The 23600-nt window shown below is 40.7% G+C and overlaps 1 protein-coding gene across 6 annotated transcripts in view; it reads right to left on the bottom strand.

Moving 5' to 3' along the window:
- The window catches only part of HERC1 (HECT and RLD domain containing E3 ubiquitin protein ligase family member 1), a 196610-nt gene that overhangs the window by 46215 nt on the left and 126795 nt on the right, over nucleotides 1-23600 (bottom strand). For 3 of the 6 annotated variants that reach the window (XM_075531186.1, XM_075531189.1, XM_075531184.1), the window contains exons 39-53: nucleotides 21918-22116; nucleotides 19226-19386; nucleotides 17189-17305; nucleotides 16186-16417; nucleotides 15085-15209; nucleotides 14338-14558; nucleotides 11200-11468; nucleotides 10240-10292; nucleotides 9379-9579; nucleotides 8087-8261; nucleotides 5448-5718; nucleotides 5092-5305; nucleotides 3702-3958; nucleotides 2667-2794; nucleotides 1896-2023 (exon numbers count right to left, since the gene is read on the bottom strand). In XM_075531186.1, the coding sequence (XP_075387301.1) occupies nucleotides 1896-2023; nucleotides 2667-2794; nucleotides 3702-3958; nucleotides 5092-5305; nucleotides 5448-5718; nucleotides 8087-8261; nucleotides 9379-9579; nucleotides 10240-10292; nucleotides 11200-11468; nucleotides 14338-14558; nucleotides 15085-15209; nucleotides 16186-16417; nucleotides 17189-17305; nucleotides 19226-19386; nucleotides 21918-22116 (2751 nt within the window). The remainder of the gene's footprint in view (nucleotides 1-1895; nucleotides 2024-2666; nucleotides 2795-3701; nucleotides 3959-5091; nucleotides 5306-5447; nucleotides 5719-8086; nucleotides 8262-9378; nucleotides 9580-10239; nucleotides 10293-11199; nucleotides 11469-14337; nucleotides 14559-15084; nucleotides 15210-16185; nucleotides 16418-17188; nucleotides 17306-19225; nucleotides 19387-21917; nucleotides 22117-23600) is intronic. The other 3 variants (XM_075531188.1, XM_075531187.1, XM_075531190.1) reach the window with 3 other exon arrangements.

The following is a 23600-nucleotide window of genomic DNA, read 5'->3' on the forward strand; positions in this document are numbered from 1 at the left end:
AGCACACCGGCCAGTGCGATCACGAGGTGCCCAAGGGACCAGGTATAGGGCATCATGCAAAAAAAAAAAAAAGATATAAGTGTGTGTATGTATGTGTATATATGTGTATATGTATATATGCATGTATATATATGTATATATATATCATATTAAATGAAGGGGGAAGTGCAGAGTGGAGACCCAAGGCCCAAGTGTCGACCAATGGAGATCCCCTCATAGAGGGGTTTAGGAGAGGAGATGGGTTAATTAGGGTGTGAGGTAGTATCGATGAAGAACACAGCTTTCCCCCGGATCCTGGATGCTTCCTCCCCGCAACTACCATGATCCGAATTCTACCTTGCAGGGCTGGATAGGACAGAGGCTCTACACTGGTGCATATGAGGGTTGGAGGTACAGGGAATCCAGGGTGGATGATACCTTCAGGACCAAGGGTGTGAGGGACGATGCTGGGAGAGTGGAGGGTGAGTGGGTTGGAAAGGGGGAACTGATTACAAGGATCCACATGTGACCTCTTCCCTGGGAGAGGGACAGCAGAGAAGGGGGGAAGGGAGACTCCGGATAGGGCAAGATATGACAAAACAACGATGTATAAATTACCAAGGGCATATGAGGGAGGGGGGAAGGGGGAGGGAGGAGGGGAAAAAAAAGAGGACCTGATGCAAGGGGCTTAAGTGGAGAGCAAATGCCTTGAGAATGATTGGGGCAGGGAATGTATGGATGTGCTTTATACAATTGATGTATGTATATGTATGGATTGTGGTAAGAGTTGTATGAGTCCCTAATAAAATGTAAAAGAAGAAAAGAGAAAAAAATGATTAGGGCAAAGACTGTACAGATGTGCTTTATACAATTGATGTATGTATATGCATGAACTGTGAAAAGAATTGTATGAGCCCCAATAAATTGTTAAAATTAAAAAAAAAAAAACCCTCTTATATACATAAAAAAAAAAAAAAAAGAATGATGAGATTCTACTGCCTGTCCCACCCAAACTGCAACCAACGCCCTTCTGATACTGATTGCTCCCTGGAGAGAGGTCAGGGATAGCCAAGGTTGAGCCACTGACTCATTCTAGTACCTGCCTACCCTACTGCATCCGAGCCTGCTGGATGTTTGCAAGCCCCAAGACTACATCAACCCATTGGAAAATACATTCGCTCTCTGGATCCTGACATCAGGAAAGGTGAGACCCTGTGCCCAACTCTTTCTGTCCTGCTTTTTCCACCGCTGTCTGCACCACCGCTCCTCGGGACCACTTGACCATGGGGTCAGTCCCCACCTGTAACTATGAACAGGACAGAAGTGGCAGCTTTCCAGGGAAGAGAATTAAGGAAGCACTCATGCATAAATGCCAGACATGTAAATCCTCTCCTTCTAACTGCTGGAAACCAAAGTAAAATGGGAAATTTACCTACAATTAAAGCTAGCTACTGCTCAAACAAGTAAAAATAAATAAAAACACAAGGTAACAGAAACGTTCTTTTTCATTTTTCAGAGAGGGATAATAAAAAATTGCAACAAGCTTATATTTGTGAAATAAACTAATTTAAAAATTAAAAAAACAAAAGAAAGAAACTAAATTAGAGCAATTCAGAACACATGGCTTAAAATTCACTAACCACTGCTTCTCCTCAAACTTTAATCTGAACACATACTAGTACATGAAAATAGGTTTTAGCTTACAACTATTGGGTAATTTTAAATCCCCTGAAAGTCAAGAAATGAGCATCTCTAACTTAAACCACACTACCCATGCAGTTCCACGGCTGTGACCAGCTAGTGCGTTTTAAGGTAACGAGAAGTGGCTGGTTTGCACTCTGAAAACTAAGAGAAAGGCTGGACAAACAGCAATTTTTAAAGTACCCCCAGTTTTCAAGAATTTACTTTACTCTTACCATTAACTTGCCAGATATTCACCATTATTTCCAGAGCCCCAGCTAGGTATTTGCCACTGATGCTCCAAGAGACAGGTGAGAAACTTGGGTCACTGGGAGACCCCAGGCTTTCCTCAGCATCCCCTTCCCTAGAATATAAAAGATACGCATGAAATTCTAATCCCTACCTCCCCAAAGGAAGCTAAGCACACCCCTTAAAATAAGGATTCATTTAAACTAGAGAACCTCATAGCAAACTTAGCTTGAAAAGCTTGGCTTGTGGTAAGTGTGTGACAAGCATACATTTGCCAATGTTTACCATAATGTAAAAACTGTGATGCTTACACTCTTCATCATTTAATGTCGTACAGAACATGCCAACCCAAGCATTCTGATTTTGCATGGGTTACACACAGTCATCATTCAAGTCTATTGACTCCTGTCTGCTTACTTTGCAGGAAGACCTCAGGAAAATATTTCTTACAGCTGACCATAAATCTATAAGGAATGCTGGATTATGACCAAAAGCAATATAATTGCTTGATTCCTATACAGTTCTTAAAAACCAAAGGAAAATTAGCCAGCTATAATTAGCTATCTAACTGGACAGTTGCTAGGAAACCTTGACTTGACTCTAATACATATGGAGTAATAATATAATTTGAAGTAATATATGTCCTAAAATACACATCACAGATATAATAAGAATATTCTACAAGAAATTCTAGAAACTCAATGGGAATGTGACACAAGCGAGATGAGGCCTATTTCAGGGCCAGCAAAGGCACTCACAATCTGTTGAACACACAGGTCTGTTGCAGTGAGTACTGCTTCTTGGAGACATTCCACACTCGGATGGTACCATCGTTGCCACTGGTGGCAAGGAGACCTTTTTTATTACACCAAACACATGTCATTACCTAAAAAAGTGGAAAAGATGCACTCAGCAAGATTTAAAGATGTTTTTATTCTAGTGATGAAATCAGACTCCCACATTCTATCAAGTTGGGGGAGAAAACTATCTGTATTTTGATGTAACATACTTGGACTCATTCAAACAACCCCCTCAAAACAAACAACGCATCGCCATTGAATTGATTTGGACTCTGGTGTAGTGGATTATGTTCATGTTGCTCACTTCAATGTCAGCAGTTCAAAACTACCAGCCACCCCCATGGAAAAAAGATGAGGCTTTCTATTCCTATGAAGAATGAGCGTAGGGAATCTGCAGGGGGTCGTTCCACCCTGTCCTGACGAGTTCCAATGATGAAGTCTAAAGGGCAGCTGGGGCGATGGGGGGTGGGCACCACAAAAAGTTGGTGAAAAAAAGATAATGGTGTTTTCCTCACACCCTTTTGGAATTCCCTTTATATATTTATTTGAAGCATAGTTTTAAAGTACTAAGCTCAAACTCTTTTAGCTGAGCACATTAAAAATACTGACAGGTTAAAGCAATATGCTAGAATACTTCAGTATGTTTATTTGTTCTATAAAGTAAATAAAAGAGGCTAAGAAGTGATTTTAATACCATTTAACTAACAGAAGTTAGTCTTCATTTCCTAAACTGCCCTCAGCACTGTTTAGGGGCCCAAATGAGAAGAGAGAGGCTGTCCTTACACATAACAGCTTTCATCTTATGTGGGGCGATTCTTTTGACTTTCTTCCCCCCTCGCGCTTTCTCACTGCGTCCGGTTAGGCTCAGCCAGCACACAGAGAGAAGAACTGGGAATACCAGCACACCTTGGGAGTTTCATCAGAGAGCTAGAAGGACCAGCACCACTTTGGCAAACATAAGAGGAGGAAGACATCTGGGGTCAGAATACATACTCTGTTCTGATGAGCCTCCAGCTTGATAAAGGAACATTTTCGGAGATCTCCGCCCATGTCCGCGAGTGTTTGTGGAGTAGTTTGGTTGTCTCGGTCATGAGCGGCTAGAGTGCGCACGAGCTGTTGAGCAGCCCATTGCCTGTGCTGTGAGGACAGCCTCGAGGAGAGGCAGCAGGCTGCCAGGGCATTAGCCAGCTCCAGAGGGCCTACAGCAGAAGGATCATAGGAAGGATGGGCATACAATTGGGCAATTAAACCTGCTTAAACAAAACAATGAAATAATACCCAGGTGAGAAGCTGGTGGTGGTAAACAAACCAAATGGGTTAACCATATTTTCTACAATCACAATCACAATCATTCACTAAAGTATGTATCCAAGGTATAAAACATTCATTTCACATCAAATTCTAAAATAAATCTGATTCTTTGACAATGCACTTTTTATACATATCAACAATAGTCTTTGCTCTAAGTCAGCGGTTCTCAACCTCCCTAATGCCGCTGCCCTTTAATACAGTTCCTCATGTGGTGACCCCAAACCATAAAGTTATTGTTGCACTTCATAACTGTAATTTTGCTACTGATATGAATTGGACGACCCCTGTGAAAGGGTCGTTCGACCTCAAAGGGGTTGCGACCCACAGGCTGAGAACCACTGCTCTAAGTACACCGGTCCCCATAAAGGCAGCAGCAAATATTTTAAGGCAAGACAGGCTGCAAGGCCCTTAAGAACACAAGTTTGGCTTTTGCTGCTCAAAAGTGATTTTAGGACATGACAAAATAATAATAATTTATAAGTTAACAAGGGTTCATGAGGGAGGGGGAAGTGAGGAAGGAGAGGGAGAAAAATGAGGACCTGATACCAAGCATTTAAGTGGAGAGCAAATATTTTGAGAATACATGGATTGGGATAAGAGTTGTAAGAGCCCCCAATAAATTTTTTTTTTTAAATTGGAGAAAAAAAAGTGAGTTGGGGCTTTTAGATCCATCAATCCAGGTCCTTGACTGGCTCCTAAGATCACTCTAGGCAAAATGGCCCTGATGGAGAAGGGGAGGCAGCAGTGATTCAGCAGCCCCTTCAAAGTGCTTTCATCGTAAGACAATGAAAAAATAACCCACTACCAAAGTTTTATTAAGAAAAACTATGAAATACTTAGGATGAATAGCTGATGTTTCAAGCCATAATCTGTCATGAGACTAACATCACATTTTCTAGTATTTGTTTCCATGCACACCGAAAATGTACACATGCACTTCTGTATGATTTAAACTTATATGATCTAAACATGCTATGCAGTTCATCAGATACAGCAATGAAAAAACATCCATTTAAAAATATATGAATCAAGTTAATTAGAAAGCTATATATTAAAATCATATGAAACCTACCTTTCTTTTCAATTTCTGACTTATCATAGTTAGGTCTCAGTTTGGCCCCTTTGTCAGCTAGTAATGCCACAAGGGCCTGAGTTACGACAAAGTTGGGGGAGGTAACAAGCTTATTTTCTTCAGCAATTCCTCGAAGAAAACTGGGTAGAAACTTTCGTTGAATTGGGTCATCGACCGTGGTTAGATTTACACCTGTTGCAGCAGAAATCAAGTTCTGAAGAGGCAATTAGAACAAACAGGTTTACTTTTTTTACGCATAATTTTGCAACAAAAAGAAGATGATCTCAGTTCAAGACGCTCTTTGAGAATCAGCCGAAAATAAGCAAGGCCTCAGAAAAAGCACCAAATGAGCTTACCTGTGTACACAACTGCACAAGCAGTTTTGCGGCACTAGGGGTGTTAGATGCCAGGCAGCCCACTGCCGTGCTCAGATAGGCCAGGCAAGAGATGGGCTTGTTGGTCTTGCTGTGCCCGCCCCGGGAACGCTCTGCGGCGTTCGCCATGGCAGAGGGGCTGGTGGAGAGGCCGGCTCTCCCCGCCGCAGCCAGGCACATTAATCGCACCAGTGTTCGGATGTCTGTTAGCCCCAGAGACTCAAGACCAGCAGCCAGGCTGCAACTGGAGCCGCTGTCAGGAAAGGAAAGTGCTTTAGAGGAGGAAGGAAATGGATTTCTAAGGGGAACACTGAGATCCTCACACACCACCCAAAGTAAAGCCCACCAGGATAAAGGCCACTCATGCCCTATTAAAAATGCCAAAAAGTTTACCCAAACTGGAAACTGCTTCCAAAACTTTTTTCACTACTAGAAAGAGCTATACTTGAAGTATAACCGAGTTACCAAAGTACAACATACAGAAAGGTTCATCAATCATTAACTTTTCACAAATAAGAAATCTGTGCAATAAAGAACCAAAATATGACCAGCTCCCCAGAAGTACACCAAGGGGCCCCCTTCCCAGTCACGAAGCCTCCAAAGTAAATCCTCTCTTCATCTCTAGCCATAAATTAGTTTTGCCTGACTTTGAACTTTGTAGCTTTTGTTTCTGGTTTCTTTCCCTCCTCATTATGTTTGTAAGTCATTTGTGTTTCTGCGTCACGTTATGGTTGTTGTCCAGTTGGCTCTTGACTCATGGAAATCTTATGTACAACAGAATGAGACACTGCTTGGACCTGGTGCCATCCGCATGGCCAGTTGTAGACTGGCTGATTTTCAGACTGTCAGGCCTTTCTTCCAAGTGTCTTTGCTTGGCTGGGATGCTGTGCTGAAACCTGTGTAGTATGATAGCAATACCCACTGCACCACTGACAGTTTATAAGATGCATGGGCTGGGAACTGGACCTGGGACTCCCAAATGTAAGGTGAGAATTCCACCACTGAAACGTCAATGCTTCACTGTTACATTGTAACTACTCATTTCAAATGCTGTTCATTTTCATTGATGCAACAATGAAATCTGCAACAGTTCGTTACACATTCAACAGCTAACAATTGGGCGTTTCCACTTTGAGATTATAAGGAAGAATACTGCCATTCACACACTGATGTGTGCTTTTCCGCAAACACATGCTGACTGCAGCTCACAGTGGGTTTCTGGATCACAGTGTATTTGGTGCTCAGCTTTAGTTGTTGCAATCCAACAGTTTTCCAAAGTAATTGCACCAATTAAGTTTCTTACTAGCAGCATCTCAGGTGTTCTATGTCTGATGGTCTGTCTTTTAAATTTTAACCATCTGGTAGATGTTTAGTAGTTTTTTGCTATGGTTTTGAGTTTCATTTTTCCAAAGACTAATGTGGTTGATCACCTTTTCACGTTATTGGCCGTCTGAGGATCCACTTTTGTGAAGCACTTCACAATGCATTTTGCCCATTTTTTGTTTCCCTTTGGGTCATAGTTTTCTGATTGATTGATATGGATGCTATGCATATCCTATTGGTTACATACATTGCTAACATAATCCATTCTAGCTTTCCCTTTTTCCCTCCCTCCACTTTCCTTTATGGTGGCTTTGGATGAACAAAAATTGTTTCATCTAGTCTATGAATCTTTTATAACTTAAAAAATTTCTGTCCATCCCAAAGTCATTAGTATATTCTTCTACCTGATTGACCTTTTCACATGTGAGTCTAGAGTGCACCTGAAATTATTTGTTTTATACGATTTATGGTGGGGGGGGGGGTGGTGGTTAAAAACGATTCACAGAAAATTCCATTACCCTATGAACTTTTTGAAAACCCTTCATATAATATGAGGTTGGGAGCAAAATTCTTTTTGCCACCCCCATATGGATAGTCATCTGAGCCAGGGCCAGTTACTTACGGCTGCCCAACCCCACTGCTCGGTTAACTGCTATCAAAGGCAAGTGTCTGCATACGTGTGGGCCAGTTTCTGGACGATTTGGTCTGTCTATCTAAATTTTATTCTGATTCTTTTCCCTTAGAATCTTTCTGCCATTACTGATTTGATATTAAAGACCAGAGCTTAGTCATTTCTTAAATATGGGTGTGCTTTAGGTAATCTTGGTTCCCTGATGATTTCTACATCACACGTTACAAACGTGACAAAGAGTTCCTGTAATAGAATGTGTAGGCTGATTCAGCTAAATAGCTGGTTAAGGCTACAGAAAAACTTTTAAGTCTAAATAGATAAATAGCCCTAGCTTCCTATTTCAGATCACAAAATTAAACATAAGCAGTTTACTCAGTTATTTTAATGACATTATTTTCTACCTAGAAAGAAACAAGTACGAGGGGGACTTCAAAAGTTGATGGGGAAATTCCATTATTTTCCCCAGGGACTTTCTATTTCCTCACAGACTTTATGCAGCCCTTCTTTTAACTGAACGGATGACAAGGATGACAAGGTCGAACATCATACAGACAGTGTACGTCCAACATTTCTGAACATCCTATCTTGTCCCCCTACAGCCCACACACTACCAGACGTAGAGACACCACACAGCAGCAGCTGGCTCGGCGTCATTCGGCAAGCTCACCTGACTGAGAGGAGAGACAGTGCTCTCATGACCATGGTTCTGGCCAGAAGCACCTGAGCAGCGGCAGTCACCCTCCTTAAAGCGACTACTCGGTCGTGAGGGCTTGCCAGCGCAGCCGCCTGTTCACCCAGAGTTATCCTCCCAGAGGAGTTCTTCTCGACAGAGCCGTGGCAACCTGGGAAACACAAAGACTTTGCTTAGTACGCAGTAGACCACACTACTGGAGAACTTCTCCATTTTACCGAGGCTCAGTGGTGTAAAGAACTATTGCTCATAATACAAGGCAGGATTCAAACCCACTGCAAATCAGAGGGGCTGTCCAATGTGTTCTGCTCATCTGAGAGTTTGATACACAGAAAACTTCTTGAAATGGTTATTTCTAAGTGAATCATCTATATCAGGTAATCTCCAATTTATGATGTGGTTCTGTGCCAAGGACTCTGTTATAATTAATCACTAGCACAAGTTAAGATACCTCATTTTTAAAAAAGTTTTCATTACGACTGCTCTTCATTATCACGAGCTTTATAAACCCAAACTTTGTCTTAAAGGGTTGAAAACATCATCTACAACTTACAGGTATATTTTAACATTGTATGGTAGTACATATTACTTATGAAAAGATTTTAAAAATAAACTGATGGCCATAATTGTGATATGGCATAATTAGAATGCATCCTAAGTTGGGGACTATCTATAGAGGAGAAATTTTCTTTTGAATAATTAATCTTGCTCATTAATCATTTCTAATTAATGAATATTAAGAAATACAAAATGGAGCCCTGGTAGCATAGTGAGTTACAAGTTGGGCTGCTAACCACAAGGTCAGTAGTTTGAAACCACCAAGATGAGGCTTTCTATTCCTGCAAAGAATTCCTGTTTCAGAACCCACAGGAGCAGTCTCCTCTGTCCCATAAGGTCACCAGGAGTCAGAACCGACTCGATGGCAGTGCGTTATGTAACACAGAAGTTACAACCCCTTTTAACTCACGCTTCTGAATATGAATGTACGTCATGCTTTTGACAGCTGAACAATCAAAGACTGCCTCTCTATCTTTATCTTGCATCCCAGGGACAGAGAGGTGCCATACGCGCTCACCCAAATAAAAAAAGAGTACAGAACAGTTCTTACTAATTTCTAGAAGTCTCTTGGCACAAAGCTAAATAAAACAAAAATTTTACTCACATTGATACATTTTAAATTGTTATAATATTTTTTTAAAATCCAAACTTAAGCAAACTTGAAACTATCAAAATAGACGCAAATGCACATCGTCAGCATTTGAGTTTACCTATTTGCATCAGAGTCTCTTCCATACTGTTTGTGGCTGTGACCATGGCTACTGATGCGCCCAGCGGATCACTATCAGGGAACTGAACTGGTTCTGGTACAATGCGCCGGTCGTTTAAACCAAGTGGCCCAGCAAGCAGTTCAAATTCTTCTTCACCTGTTAGCTTTTCATCTTCATCAACATCCAACATGTCCCAATCTTCTGGAATTAAAAAAAAAAAAGAAGCAGCATGGTATATGAATAGAAGTACAACACACCTTTGCTGGTAATGGTTATTGTGAGACCTAAGACACACCTGACTTCAATCCAGTATCTACAAAATGAACTACAGCACCATCTGCTGGTAGTCTAACGAAACTGCAGGCCTGAGGCATAGCAAGATCAAAGTAAAAGTCAGCTGGCATAGACAAATCCATTCAAAGTAATGGCAAACTTCACAGCTGGTAATGACGGGTTCAAATAATACTAGATGTATTCATAATCACTAGGAAATGAGCTTCTTCGTGTAAATGAATGCACCAGATAAACTGATGTTTATATCAGGTTTTTTGTTTGTTTTTTTACTTTCTTCACTTAATAAAAATTCAAAATGTACTTTCCCTACTTTGAAGGAAATAAAAAAATCTACCAGACAGAAATTTACACTCTGTAGTAGTACTAGTGTTTGAACCTAAGTACTTTTCCTTTGACTTCAAACCAGGGGGGCTGGTATATCTTAAACTACCTTAAGCTTGCATGTGGTAGTGATGGAGGGAGTTAATTCAAATACACACACACACACGAAGGTAAATTCTGGGACAAGTAGAGGTACATATTAAAAAAATACATGTAAAACAAAAAAGCTCTGAAAACAACAACTACCTTCATACACACTGTCCTGCTTGCCAATTAAATCTGGAGCTTGTCCCTTGTACCTGCACGAAACATGAAGAACACTGTATTTTTATATAAAATAGTACCCAACATGCAAATTAAGTCATTCAAGTATTTCAAAAGGTCATTAATAAAACAACAGAAAATCTGAAAGTTTGTTTAATGTTATAGACTCATTTAATAAAAATTACTGGTATACAGACACAAACATGGTTACAAAATCAATTGACTACTTTACCAAAATATTGGGGATTTTTATGGGTTACCTGCAACTCTCTTAATAAAAATCAAACAAACAAATAAATAAAAATAAAACTCAGGAATCCTTAAAGAGTTTATAGCCGGTAGAGGGGGAAAATCGATTCCAAGGGTCTACATCTACATATAACTTCCTCCCTGGGAGATGGACAACAGAAAAGTGGGTGAAGGGAGACCTGAGACAGTGTAAGATATGACAAAATACTAATTTATAAATTATCAAGGGCTCAGGAGGGAGGGGGAAAATGAGGAGCTGATATGAGGTGATATTAGTTTCATAAAAGCTTATTAAACAAAAAATCTATATTTCCATGAAGAAAAAAGGTATTAAGATAACAGCAATCTGGTTAACAAGAGCCATGAAATAAATCCAACACAGCTTCTGAAGGCTCTGATCAAAACTTGCTACCAAGACAAAGTCCAACCCAATCCAACTCTAGCAGATGACCCATGTTCGAAGCCCTCGCTCTCCCTGGACTCTCAGCGATTCTGAGAGGCTACTAGCTCGGGTAGGAACATGAATTCCTCAATCCTTTCCATCATCCTTCCTGACCCAAATTCTGATGGGACTTTTGGGAAAGTCAAAAGTAACCTGTCACATAAGGAAAGCTAGGGTTTCATGCCTTAAAAGATGCGATACTCTATACACTTCATTCATAGTGTCTGGAAATCCATATAATTTCCAGTTACCTTTCAGAACTTGTTGTCTTGGATTTGGTCTTCAGGGATAAGTACTTCTCCCTGCAGCTGCCACATAGCAGGTAGTACGGATTCCCACTCCCACATTCACCACCGAACCAGCCATCCACATAGGAGCCATTGCTGCGATAACCTTGCCGGTTCGCACTTCGCCCGCAACCTGGGTGATTTCTCTTCATGTGCTGATTGAAGCTGACGACACTGCATTCACACAGCTCACACACCACCACTTCTTCCCTGTCTTCAGACTCACAAACATGCTGCACAAAATGATTTCATATCAAATTGTTACAGTCAAATTCACATAAAATTAAGAAGAGGTAAACAGAGCATGACATTATTTTGCTTGATTATAATGGAATATTTTCAAAATGTTCATGAATGGGTCATAGCAAATTTCTATCAAATCAGAATTCAAATCACACAATCTGAATATGTCCTTTGTCTTCCCTTGTGACAATAAATGTAACCAATTACCTTACTAAGAAAAGTATTAATACAAATGGCAATCTGACTCGGGGGCAGAAAGGTCTTCTTAAATCCTCTAGTGAAAAGAGAACAAGAAGCGCAAGGCTAGAGGCTGACTGCAGGACAGACAGATCCTCACTTGCTCCTATGTGCGTGCAAACTGACGAAAATGAAAACGAGTCCCTGAAAGTCAGAGTACAACCTGAAGGATGCTCCACCTGGATTTAGACACCATCTCAAGATGAGATTTGATGCATTAGACACTGATGACTGAACATCAGATGAATTATGGAAGGACATCATACATAAACAAATAAAAAATCATTTAAAAGAAAGGGGCTACTAAGGAAAGACTAGGAGGAGACCATAAAAGGCGCTCTAAAGAGCATCTAGATTAGCTAAAGTAGCGGCCAGAAATGAGAAGTGAAAAATGAAAAGGACATTTCAAAGGGCGTCTAGAAAAGATGACGTATTGCAATGAAACATATAAAGACCTGGAGTGAGAAATCCAAGAGTAGAGTATACTTGGCATTTTTCAAGAAGAAAGAACTGAAGGGAAAAAATGCAGGGCTTGAGTTTACAATACTGAAGGAAGGATTCGATGGGAAAATAAGGAAGCAACCAAGAATCATCCCGAAGAGGAGGCGGGGGGAAAAGAATCACTGCGTCCAAAGAACTGGTCCACATCCAACCATCTCAGAGGTACCATCAAGAACTGCCGGTGCTGAGGGGAGACGCGCGAGCAGCACTGAAGACAGTGAAGACACCGAGACTCTGGGCACGGACGGAGCACCAGCTGAGACGTTTCCACAAATGGACGCAGCGCGAGACAGGCTTTCATCCATGCCAAGCACTCTGGAAGAGAGCTACTTGCTAACTGACAGGAAGAGATCCAGATTAGTGCCCACTCCAGAGAAAAATGACCCGATAGAATGTGAAAATGATCAAACAACGTCACTGAATATCACTTTCAAGTGAAATTTTGCTGAAAATAATTTTAAAAGATCACAGTTGTACATCGACAGAGAACTACTGGAAATTCAAGCCAGATTCAGAAGAGGCTACATAATGCAGAATATCATTATTGATGTCAGAATAACCTTAGGTGAAAGCAGGGAACAACAGAAAGACTGTGACTATACAAAGGCATTTGACTGAGTGAATCATAACAAATTATGAATAACATAGCAAAGAATGGGAATTTCAGAATACGTAATTGTGCTTAAATGCAACTTGGTTGTAGAACCAGGGGATATAAGACATTAGTGTGTGGTTTAAGATCAGGAAAGATGTACGTCAGGTTTGTAACCTTTCCTTCTACTAATTTAATCTGTATGCTTAGCAAATAATCGGAAGCGCTGGACTCCATGAAGAAGAACACAAGGTATCAGGATTGGAAGAAGATTCATTAATGACCTGCAACATGCAGACAACATAACCCGGCTTGACGGAAGCAAAGAGAGCTTGAGTCACTTACTGACAAAGATCACAGACTACAGTCTTCAGGGTGAATTAAACTTCAACACAAAGTAAACGACAATGGTCCTGAGAATCAGGCAGTAAGTCACATCATCAATGGAGAAAAGACTGGTGCTGTCAAAGAATTGGGTAGAGGGTTAGGAAGCAAGGATGTCACTTTGAGGGCTGAGGTGTGCCTGAGCCACGCCCAGGCATCTTCAATCACCTCACACGCACTGGAACGCTGGGTAAGAGCTGACACATCTGGATGACAGCATCGGTGCAGCACACTGAATACGCCGGATGGCCAGCACAACAAACACGTGTGTGTTGGAAGAAGTACAGTAAGAGTGCTCTGTAGCAGCAAGGAGGGCATGACCTCGGTCACGTACTTTGGACATAGCAGGAGTGAGATCGTTCTCCAGCAAAGAGCAGCATGCCGGGAAAGTAGGGGTCCACGACAGACTCAAGCTCAGCCATGACTGTGACGGTGACAAAGGGCCATGTATACACTCAGTCGACACCAATGTGACACTGTCTAACAGTGATAGCAACTAGTCACAGGAACTAGTTTCCATTTGCTCATCACATGCAGGTCTATGTTTTGAAGGCTGTAGAAATGTCAGGAAGATTCACTTTTGTACTGACTTAATGTTAAGAGGTTCTCTTTTCTGTAGGACTCATGATTACACTACAACCTTCTCCGTCATCATGCTACAACAGTTTAATGCTAAGCAAGGAGTGCATGCAGACACACCAAACACCTGGACAGAAGTATTTACAAGATCTATGTGGGTACTAGTTCCTGGAAATGCGGCATTAAAGCCATTCACTGGAACCTAAGAAGGAGAAGAGCATGTATGTAATCAGATAGCAATGTGGGCAAAGCAGTCACGCTACAGAACCAGCAGAGGCCACCGGGATGCCTCGTTTGTACTCTAGCTTTGACTTCAGAATCAAACAGTACCACAGTGCAGCTCTATTCAACTAAGTCTGGGGAGAGAAATAACAAAATCACAGAGATGCACCAATAGAAGCCTTTTCCTGTTTGTAAGTATCAAAGGAACCTCACACAGTAAGTCTCCTAACTTCAAGATGAGATGCAAGATTTTTAGAGCGTTACAACTGCAAGCAAGCTGGTCCGTAAGCTGCATGAAGGGGGCAGGAAACAGTCAGAGCAGCCCCCGCTGCAGTCACACACACCCAGGTAGGCCAATCCAGTACCTCTGGGATCCACATTCCCAGAATATCATTGTCACTGCTCAAGTCCTGTCCAAACATGGCTTCCATCGCTTCATCATCAAGGTCAATTTCCAATTCTTCGTCTAAATTAAAGTCGTACAACGCTCCTGGGTCTTGCTGCAGCGATATTCCTTCTCTCCGACTTTGACTCCTGTGGGCCTGCACAGAGCGGTATAACCCCGCTCAGAACAAAAGGCAAAATGCATTTTATTTGCAAACACACAGTAAGTCTGAATATGTTATCAATTTTCCACAGTCATACATGTAGGTTCTCTTAGCTGACCTATTGAGTCCCAGACCACACGCATCACACTGTGCCTCTCACGTGGGCCGGTGCCTACTTCTAAGCACAGAGACTTTTCAGCTTTTTCCTCACCACTGAAACAGGCATCATTACTTCTACATGGCAAGCTGCTTGAGGGTGGTGAGAGCAGTTATAAAACTCCCCTAAGACCACTAGCGACTGGGGAAGCCATCGCACCCAGAGGGAACGTAGAAACGAATCTATGAAGGTACAGGGTGTTTTCATTACATAAAAGTATGTGAATGGGCAGAAAGTAATATGCAAGCAGCTACTGTGTTAACATGATGGGACTGAGTACTCAGGATCATTATTACATTTTTCTTGAATGCTGTTTTTATAGTGACTTTAAAAACAAAACACACAATACGTTCACTCTCCAAAAATAACTTGAAACATATCATTACCTGCTCTCGCTAATAATGTGCGAGCAGCTAAATCAAATTTATGCCTCCTTGTTACTGCTGAGCGGCCCCTAGCTGGTGGTCCACTTCCAGAAGCTGCACTCTCTGTGTGATCCAGATTGTCTGGGCTACAGACACAAGTTTAAAAGAAACATCACTTTAAAGAAATCAGGTAAAGAAAGTCTTGTTGCAAGTTTGCTTATGGTCTTGCTTTCTCCTACAAACGTCAGTGACAATATGGTATATGAGGATAAATTATGAACCGCCTTGTCTTCCTTATAAAATTCCTGCCTTAGGTTACCGGCTGTGTCTTGGGCAATCATTTTCTCTCAGTTTTGAACTATGCCAGCAATGAAATAATGCCCAGTGCATGCTCAAATTCAAATGAGGTCAAATATGGCTTGAACTAATATCTTCAGTGATTAAATACAATTTGCAGCACTTGGGAATCCTTGCTTAAGAGGACCAGACATTTCAAAAATAAGTTATGAAAATAATCACTGAGGCGATGTGAGGACTTTTGCATGTTGGATAAGACACAAGCCTTTTGTTGCTGTTGCTGAAGGTTAACATTTCATCATAGTTAAAATGAAAAACAAAGGTCCAAATCCTAAGAAGTACTAAAAATGGAAAGGTTTTAAGGGGAATTGCAGAATATTTTATTACAGCCCACTTTAGCCTAGGTGCCATCACAGAATTTTTTTTATCCCTTAAACAGAGGTTTGGTGTGTTGAATGCTTAAAAACTATAGAAAAGAAGAAAACATAAAATTATGAAGAAAAAATATTTTACATCCATTTTTATCATGTGATTAAGTCTTTAATATTAAAATATTCTCCTTCATAAACATTTTCAGCATATATTTTGTTTTAAAATAAATTTCAGATTTAAATTTTAGTTTAGCAACATTTTACCTAAAAAAACCGTCAAGTCAAAATGGGCCATGCCATTTTCCCTCCAGAGAAAACTACATTTATAACCGAAATGCCCCCATTTCTATGTACCCACTGTTATCAACTTTATACACGATTAGAAGCACCTCTGAGGGAAGTGAAAAGAGCGTCTGGGTTCACCATTTAAGAAAAACAAAAATTAGAATGTCACCTTTCCCTGAAGCCCTCCTCTGTTTCAGCAGCATCAGCTGAGGGGATGTCTCCTGGAGACTGTAAGTAACAGGGATCACTGGACTTCCCACTGCCCGGCACTGCTGCTCCGCGCCTGGAGTCAGTTGTGCTGCCGGCCTGTGGAGGCTCTTCCTCATCCTCATGGCCAGGGTGCTCGATCATCCACATGGCCAGGACAGTGATGTTCTGAGCATCAGCCTCTCCTCGAGCACCTGCGCAGAAGGGAAAAGACCTAGTGCTGAATTTGAGCAGTTATTATTAATGCTATCAACTAAGAGTGTCTGCTATTATGGCTTCATAATTAAATCTGGCATTAAAATTAAAATCTTACCAAGTTTTATGGCCTCTTAAAAAGTTTTTTTTTAATACGACCTTTAATAAAACTTTTCATACATGCATATAAAAATAAACCGAACCCACTGTCAGAGTCAGTTCTGAGTCATAGTGACCTATAATATAGGACAGACGAGAATCGTCCGATATCTTGTTTATTTTTAAGATCATTTATTGGGGGCTCGTACAAATCTTGTTACAATCCATACATCAATTGTATCAGACAATATTTGTACATATGCTGCCATCGTTCTTTTCTAGACATTTACCTTCTATTGAGCCCTTGGGATCAGCTCCTCTTTTTTGCCTCCCTCCACCCCCGACCCTTGTGACCCCTTGATAGATTATAGATGATTACCTTCATATCTCAATATCTCCCCCTCTGGTTTCTGTTGTTCTTCCCCCTGGAGGGGGGTATGTGGCTATGTGCCATTCATTGCCATCGGTAATCCCTTCCTCCCCACTCTCCCCACCCTTCTCCCTACCCTTGGCTATAAATCTTTCTAGAAGTAGATGGTTTCATCTTCGTTGAAGGGAACCGTTAGTGGATTTGAACTGCTAACCTTTTGATTACCAACCCAATGCTTAACTCAATGAACCATCAAGGCTCCTGTATATACGGAGATACTGACACAGGAAACATATCCTACCTGTGGCTTCCATGGCTTTAGCAATCTGCCGGAGAGAAAACCCCATTTCCAGCAAAGGCACAGCAATTGCTGGAGGAGGGGGGGAAGTTGAAAGTCTACTGCTTGGGTCTGATAAGGCTGTAACAAATGAAACAGAAATAAGGGCCTAAGTTTTACCACATGCCATGAGTACAAAAAAGTACACCCATATACTCAAGTACAAGTCGATCCGAATATCAGCCGAGGCACCTAATTTTACCACAAAACTACATTAAAAATGTGCTATTAAGAATTCACTAACTGTATAACTAAATGCAATTAATTTTGTCAATAGCTTTATGACGTTTTTCATACCGGTTAATCTGTTAGTAATACAAAGTGAACCTGATAATAAAGAACATTTTAAAAAGTTTTCTGATCCTGAAATAATTTTCTGATTATGATTTGGGACAAACAACTTATCTCAAGAATATACTTGTCTTGGTTTTATTAGGATGTCTGAAAAGTGCTTTCCAAGGGGATCAGCTGGGTCAATGTAATTCAAGACAGGACAGTCAGCGCAAAGCTACGGGGACTGTTTTCTTAGCGCACACAGGACAATCATGGGGGCTTATGAAGAAGTTTTAAGAAAACGGAAAAGAGCATCAGTGAGAAAAAGGCCAGGGAAAGTTGCAACAAGGAATTTTATACCAACAGGACAAGGTCCCTACTCATCATCATTTGAAGGCAGCAAGGACTGTCCTGTGAGAGTTTCATTGGAAACAGCACCTCATCTACCTGCAGCCTTGAACTTGTCCCTCCAGATTCTTTTTGTTTTGTTTACCAAACTCAAAGAACATCAAAAGGAACACACTTTCAATCCCTGAGGATGCCAAAACTGTCATTTTGACTTGGTGTAAACTTAAGAACACAGAATTTTCTTTTGGAAAAGTTACAGGGATGGAGACACCACCTTTAGAAGTATACCAACCTTGGTGGAAGATATGTCAAGAAATAATAGCTTTAAAAAATAATAATAGCTTTACATTTTAATGTTTCTGTTTAATAAAGGTATCTGTGATTTTGGAGCTTTATAAAACATCCTCGTATTTGCAAATATGTCACAAAGTACTCATTTCTCCCTGAACCATGTGAAAGTAAGGGCAGACTTAATGCTTCGTCTCTCAGAGTACATTAGCGTGTGACTCTTAACAAATAAGGACATTCTCCTGCAGAACAATACAAGGGGGCTTCACAAATTGTGTGGGGGAAAAAATGGAATGAAACGAAGATTACTTCCCACAAACTTTTTAAAGCCCTCTCGTAAAAGCACCAAAGTCAGAAAATCACCATCGAATCCAGATCCCATTCTAGTTCCACCAAATACTTCCCAGAATGCTTTCTACTGAAAAGGACCCAATCTGGGCTCATCTCTGCATGCAGTAGGGCTGTGTGCACAATGACCTTTACTGTGGGTTTGTCGGTTTTCCTCACGGTTAGACTCACCTTACGCTTTATGGCGGGAATCCCACAAAAGTGATGAACATGCATCACAACAGAGCAAACGTGGGAGCCATAAAACAAGTTTCAACACATTCAAAATAATCCAAATTATATACAGTATGTTCTCTGATGAAAGTGAAATTAAATTAGAAATCAACAAAAGAAAGATATCTGGAAAATCCCTAAATATTTGTAAACTAAGTAACAAACTTCCAAATCACCCATATGTCAAAGATGGTATCAAAGGTAAATTAGAATATACTTTAAATCGAATGAAAATTAAAGCAGCATCTCAAAATTTGTGGCATGCAGATAAACAGTATAGAGAGGAAATTTTATAGAACGAGGCTGCCTACATCAGCAAAGAAGAATGGTATAATGTGAAGGCGACACAGTACATGAATTACTTTCTAAACAGCCCTAATTCAGTCGACAGCTGCAGAATGGAGAAAACCATTCAGTCCAATGGGAGAGGCCCTCCTCTTCCTTAAACAAAGACAACACATCCACATAATGACACCCCACATCGGGACTTCTACGAGGTTTGGACGTCACAGGGCACGAGAGCACACGCACCTGTGCGGTTGGCTGGCCTTGCTGACTGGGAATCTGGAGACGTTAAGCTTTGTCTCCTTCCTACTTCATCAGAAGGAGAGGTTGGTAAGGATGATATTGGAGGCGTCTGCGCACGACGTGTGGGCAGTACAGTGGTGGTTGGGTAGCTAGAGAACATTTGCCTTTAAGAAAATAAGAGGGGTTAGCATAAAAATCCAATTGTAAATGACATATAGATCACAATCTTCTTATAAACAGTACGCAGCTTGAAACATTACATGAATTAGGCATAGCATAATGAGGGGGAAAGATTCCTTGGTTTTACAAATCATTAACTTAAGAGTGCTTTAACTGTAAAAGGAACAAACCCTTATCACCACGTGTTCAACAAAATGTGAGCCACACCAGAAACAGGGAAGCAAAGCAATTCACAAAAAGCCTTGCTCAGGACACTAAGCGGCAGGGGCATTTTGGTAATCACACAATAGAGAGTACGAGAAACTTTTAAAACTAGGGAATCTGCAGTTACTTCAAATGTCAACTCATGAGCTAGGCATGCAAGCTTTCTCGTGGACTAAGAGTGACAGAGTCCAGGCCAGCTGCCCAGCACAATTGAAACAGATACATGAATAGTACACAGAAAGAAGGAAGGTACAGGAGAAGCAGCCTCTCTCAAGCTAAGACGGCAAAGACTGACTGGAGAAAGTACAAGAAAATTCTTGCTGTTCTTTAGATTTTCTCCCCCAAATGAAGAACGTTTAACCATCACTATTATCACTGTAACAATAGTGAGTTACAAGTTAGGCTGCAAACCACAATGTTAGCGGTTCGAAACCATGAGTTGTTGTGCAGGAGGCTTTTCTACTCCCATACAGAGTTAGTCTTGGAAATCCACAGGGGCAGTTCTACCCTGCCCTACAGGGTCCCTATAAATCAGAACTAACTCCATGGCAGTGAGTTTCGTTTGTTTGGGGTATCACTGTTAAATAACTGTGATATGATCGTGTTCACATGAAGGGCAGTAGTTTTCCAACTGACTTTTCTTTTGTTAAATGACTCACAGCCAGGCTGACATCTGAAACCAAGACTGAGAACAAAGGCACCAAAGGGGCCATTCCGTCACCTGATTTCTATAACCAGTGGATGAAAGGGAAGGAGTGACCGTGTTGCTGATCCTTTGCAGATGCCTGGAATCCTGTCACTGATAAACCAAAAACTAACCCCATTGCTGTTGATCTGCTTGTCAATCAATGTGACCCTGCATGGTTTCCGAGACTGTAAATCTTCACAGAAACAGACCGCCCCATCTTTCTCCTGCAGAGTAGCTGATGGGTTTGAACCACCAACCTTTCAGGCAGCAGCGAAGCCCTTAACCACTACAACAAAACTGCACTGTCATATGCTATTCTTCTCTTCCTCATAACTGAACAGAAGACACCTTCTGGAACTGGGCTACTCGAGTGACAAAGGCCCCTGGAGGCTGGCCTTCCAGCAGGGAATGCTTACTACTCACGTGCTCCTACCCAAGACCAGAGCAGAAGAGCAATGGTTTTGTTTTCAAAGTGTTAAATTCTACTACCTACTGCATCAGAATCACCTGAAAACCCAATGAAAATGCAAGCCATAATAAGCTTACCAGACCTGCTGGGTCCGACTTGCTAGACACTATAGCCCGGAGCTTTAAGAAACTCCTCAGATGGTTCTATAGACACCAAAAATTGAGACTACCAGGGGCTCAATAGAAGGTAATTGTCTAGAAAAGAATGATGGCAACATAGGTACAAATATGCCTGATACAATTGATGTATGGATTGTAGTAAGAATTAAGTGCCCTCAAAAAATGCTCAAAACAAACAAACAAAAATTGAGACTACTTACAACTACTTTTCTACTTTAAAAGGTAATAATAATCTGTCATCGAAGGGAAGGGGAAAGGAAGCTGCCATTCGGCCTCCCTTTAGTTCACATAAGCCTCAGTTAGGAGAGCTCACCCTAAATAGTAAGTAAATAAAGAGAGAGCTCACAAAAAGGTCCCTTTCTACAGCCTCCCCCCCCCCCCCCCGAAGACTTTCATCTCGTACATGCAGCAGGCAAACAAGAGTGAAAAGAAATTTTTTTAAGTAATTGTTACTTGAAGTTTACAAACCAAAATAGGGGTGACTATTTTGAAAGAGCATCTTATGACATGCTCTTTCGTTTGGAAAGTATACTTGCTTGATCTTACAGTAAGAATAGAGGAATAGTTAAGGAACTGTACTTAAATGAGAAATAACGAAAAGAAAAAAAAGATCACAAGAAGATAGCTATTTGATAAACAACAGAGTTGATTACACCTGGGGCTACCACTAACTAGCTGAGACTTAGGGCAAGTTACTAAATTTCTCTGGTGGGCATTTTCAACTTCCAGAAGGTAAGTATGACTATCTGATCTCTCAGGAGACCTGGCTGCAGAGTGGTTGCGCACTGGTTACAGAGTGAGTGTCTGGAGACACACGGGCAGTTCTACCCTGTCCCACAGGGTCACTGTAAGTGGCACTGACTGGATGGCCGTGAGTTTCTTTTATCTGATTTCTTTTAAATCTGATTTCTTAGGTTCTCTTAGGTGCCTTCTAACTCTATAGAGCAACGATTCGTCTGGGCACCCAACGCATCCACAAAAGAGCAACCGCGCGTTCCCTATCTCCAGGCAGACAAGAGGTGTCACTCTCTGTACCTGAGAAGACTAAGAGGCATCACTCCTGGGGACTCTGACGCAGGCACCGTTTCCGTGTCAGTGACTGGAGTGGTGGCAGTTGTGGTGTCCTCCAGGGAGCTGCTCATGAAGGAAGTTGTGCTCGAGGCTGATGGGCTAGTGGTAACCGGGGTCTGTGCCTGCTGGGCTTGGTCACTTTCGTCAGCTTGTTGCTCAATCTCTATATATAACACAAGGTAAAGGTTAAGAACCAGGATTTGTCTATTCAAGAGTAACTATGGGAGGGAAAATGTGTACTTTTATAAATATTTCAAAATGTTCAACTTTTATGAAGAATTTATAGAAAATTAGAAGCTTCCAAATGAATTTACATTCTTATATTCACGATTATACTGTTAGCGCAGACCTACACACAAGAACATAACATGCCTTTATTACTACTGATTTCTTTTTTTTTTTTTAAAGAAGGCTCTTTCGCAAAAATAGTAACCTTGCTTTTGGTTGTAAATTTTTTCAAAAGATTCTCTATAGAGAGGCTCAATCATTAAAAATTGTATTTCCTTAGCTCTGATTTTTATTTCCAATCTCCCCCACACCCAATCTTTAATAGCTGGAGAATCTACAGATGAAGAAACTATAAACACTGAAAGACGTATGAGTGATAAAAGAATAAAAACAAAACTCCTATGATCTAAAGCAGCAGCGATGCCTCAAAAACTCCCCCACTAAGAGTTTAAAGAGAGAAGTTTGGTTCAAATGCTTAAAGGTTCAAGAAGCATTTACACATGTGTTTTTTCACTAGCTGGTAAAGGAACCTACAAACAAACATAATGGCATATGGAGTTGTTGCAAAGACAATTAACTTCACGACCCTTGCTAAATGGCTACATTTCTTCATCAAACACGTGCTGAATAAATTTCAAAATTCAGATCCAAAGGTGAGAATAAAAATAAAACAAGGTTTTTACCCTGTATATCACCTATGTAGATATTTACACAGAATGTACATCATTTTATATGCACTATAAAATTTAAATGCCCTTTAAAATGTCTCAGAGACTAGAGGAACTTCTAATTTTAACAAGATCAATAACTACCTAAGATGACAAACCTGACTTGAACAGTTAAAATCTTGTAATTTGATCTCTTTTGATACACTTGAAGAGTACTATGTGGTACTCATTTAATATTAATATTTTGTTTTTGTTTTCGGATTGGAGCTCTTATCTTGTTATTGTATTTGGGGGCTTGTATTTTGTTATTGTTAGTAGCATTCTTAACTCTCTATTATGTATCTTTCTATGTTTTCTGGTATATGAAACCTGGTTGGATGAATCGATAGAAAGAATAACTAGATTAAGGGTTACTGGGGAAATAGGGGGGTTGGGAGGGGCAGGTAACAGGGAGCCAACATCAAGGAGTACAAGGAAGAAAATGTTTTGAAAATGATGTGGTAGCGATTGTACAACACTGCTTGATATGACTGAACTATTGAATGGCATAATGTTGACATAATATCCCCATAAAATGATTTTTGTGGAAAAAAATCAATAAAACCCTTTCCAGCATGAGTTAAATTTCAATTTTACAACTTTTCCAGCACGAGTTAAATTTCAATTTTACAAAATGTAGTAATAAGGATCAAGTTCTAACTCTTGCGTGGGTTTGCAATAAAATATCATGGGGAGAGATGATTATTAATAT

Source organism: Tenrec ecaudatus, chromosome 14, assembly GCF_050624435.1.
Source record: "Tenrec ecaudatus isolate mTenEca1 chromosome 14, mTenEca1.hap1, whole genome shotgun sequence".
Taxonomy (NCBI): domain Eukaryota; kingdom Metazoa; phylum Chordata; class Mammalia; order Afrosoricida; family Tenrecidae; genus Tenrec; species Tenrec ecaudatus.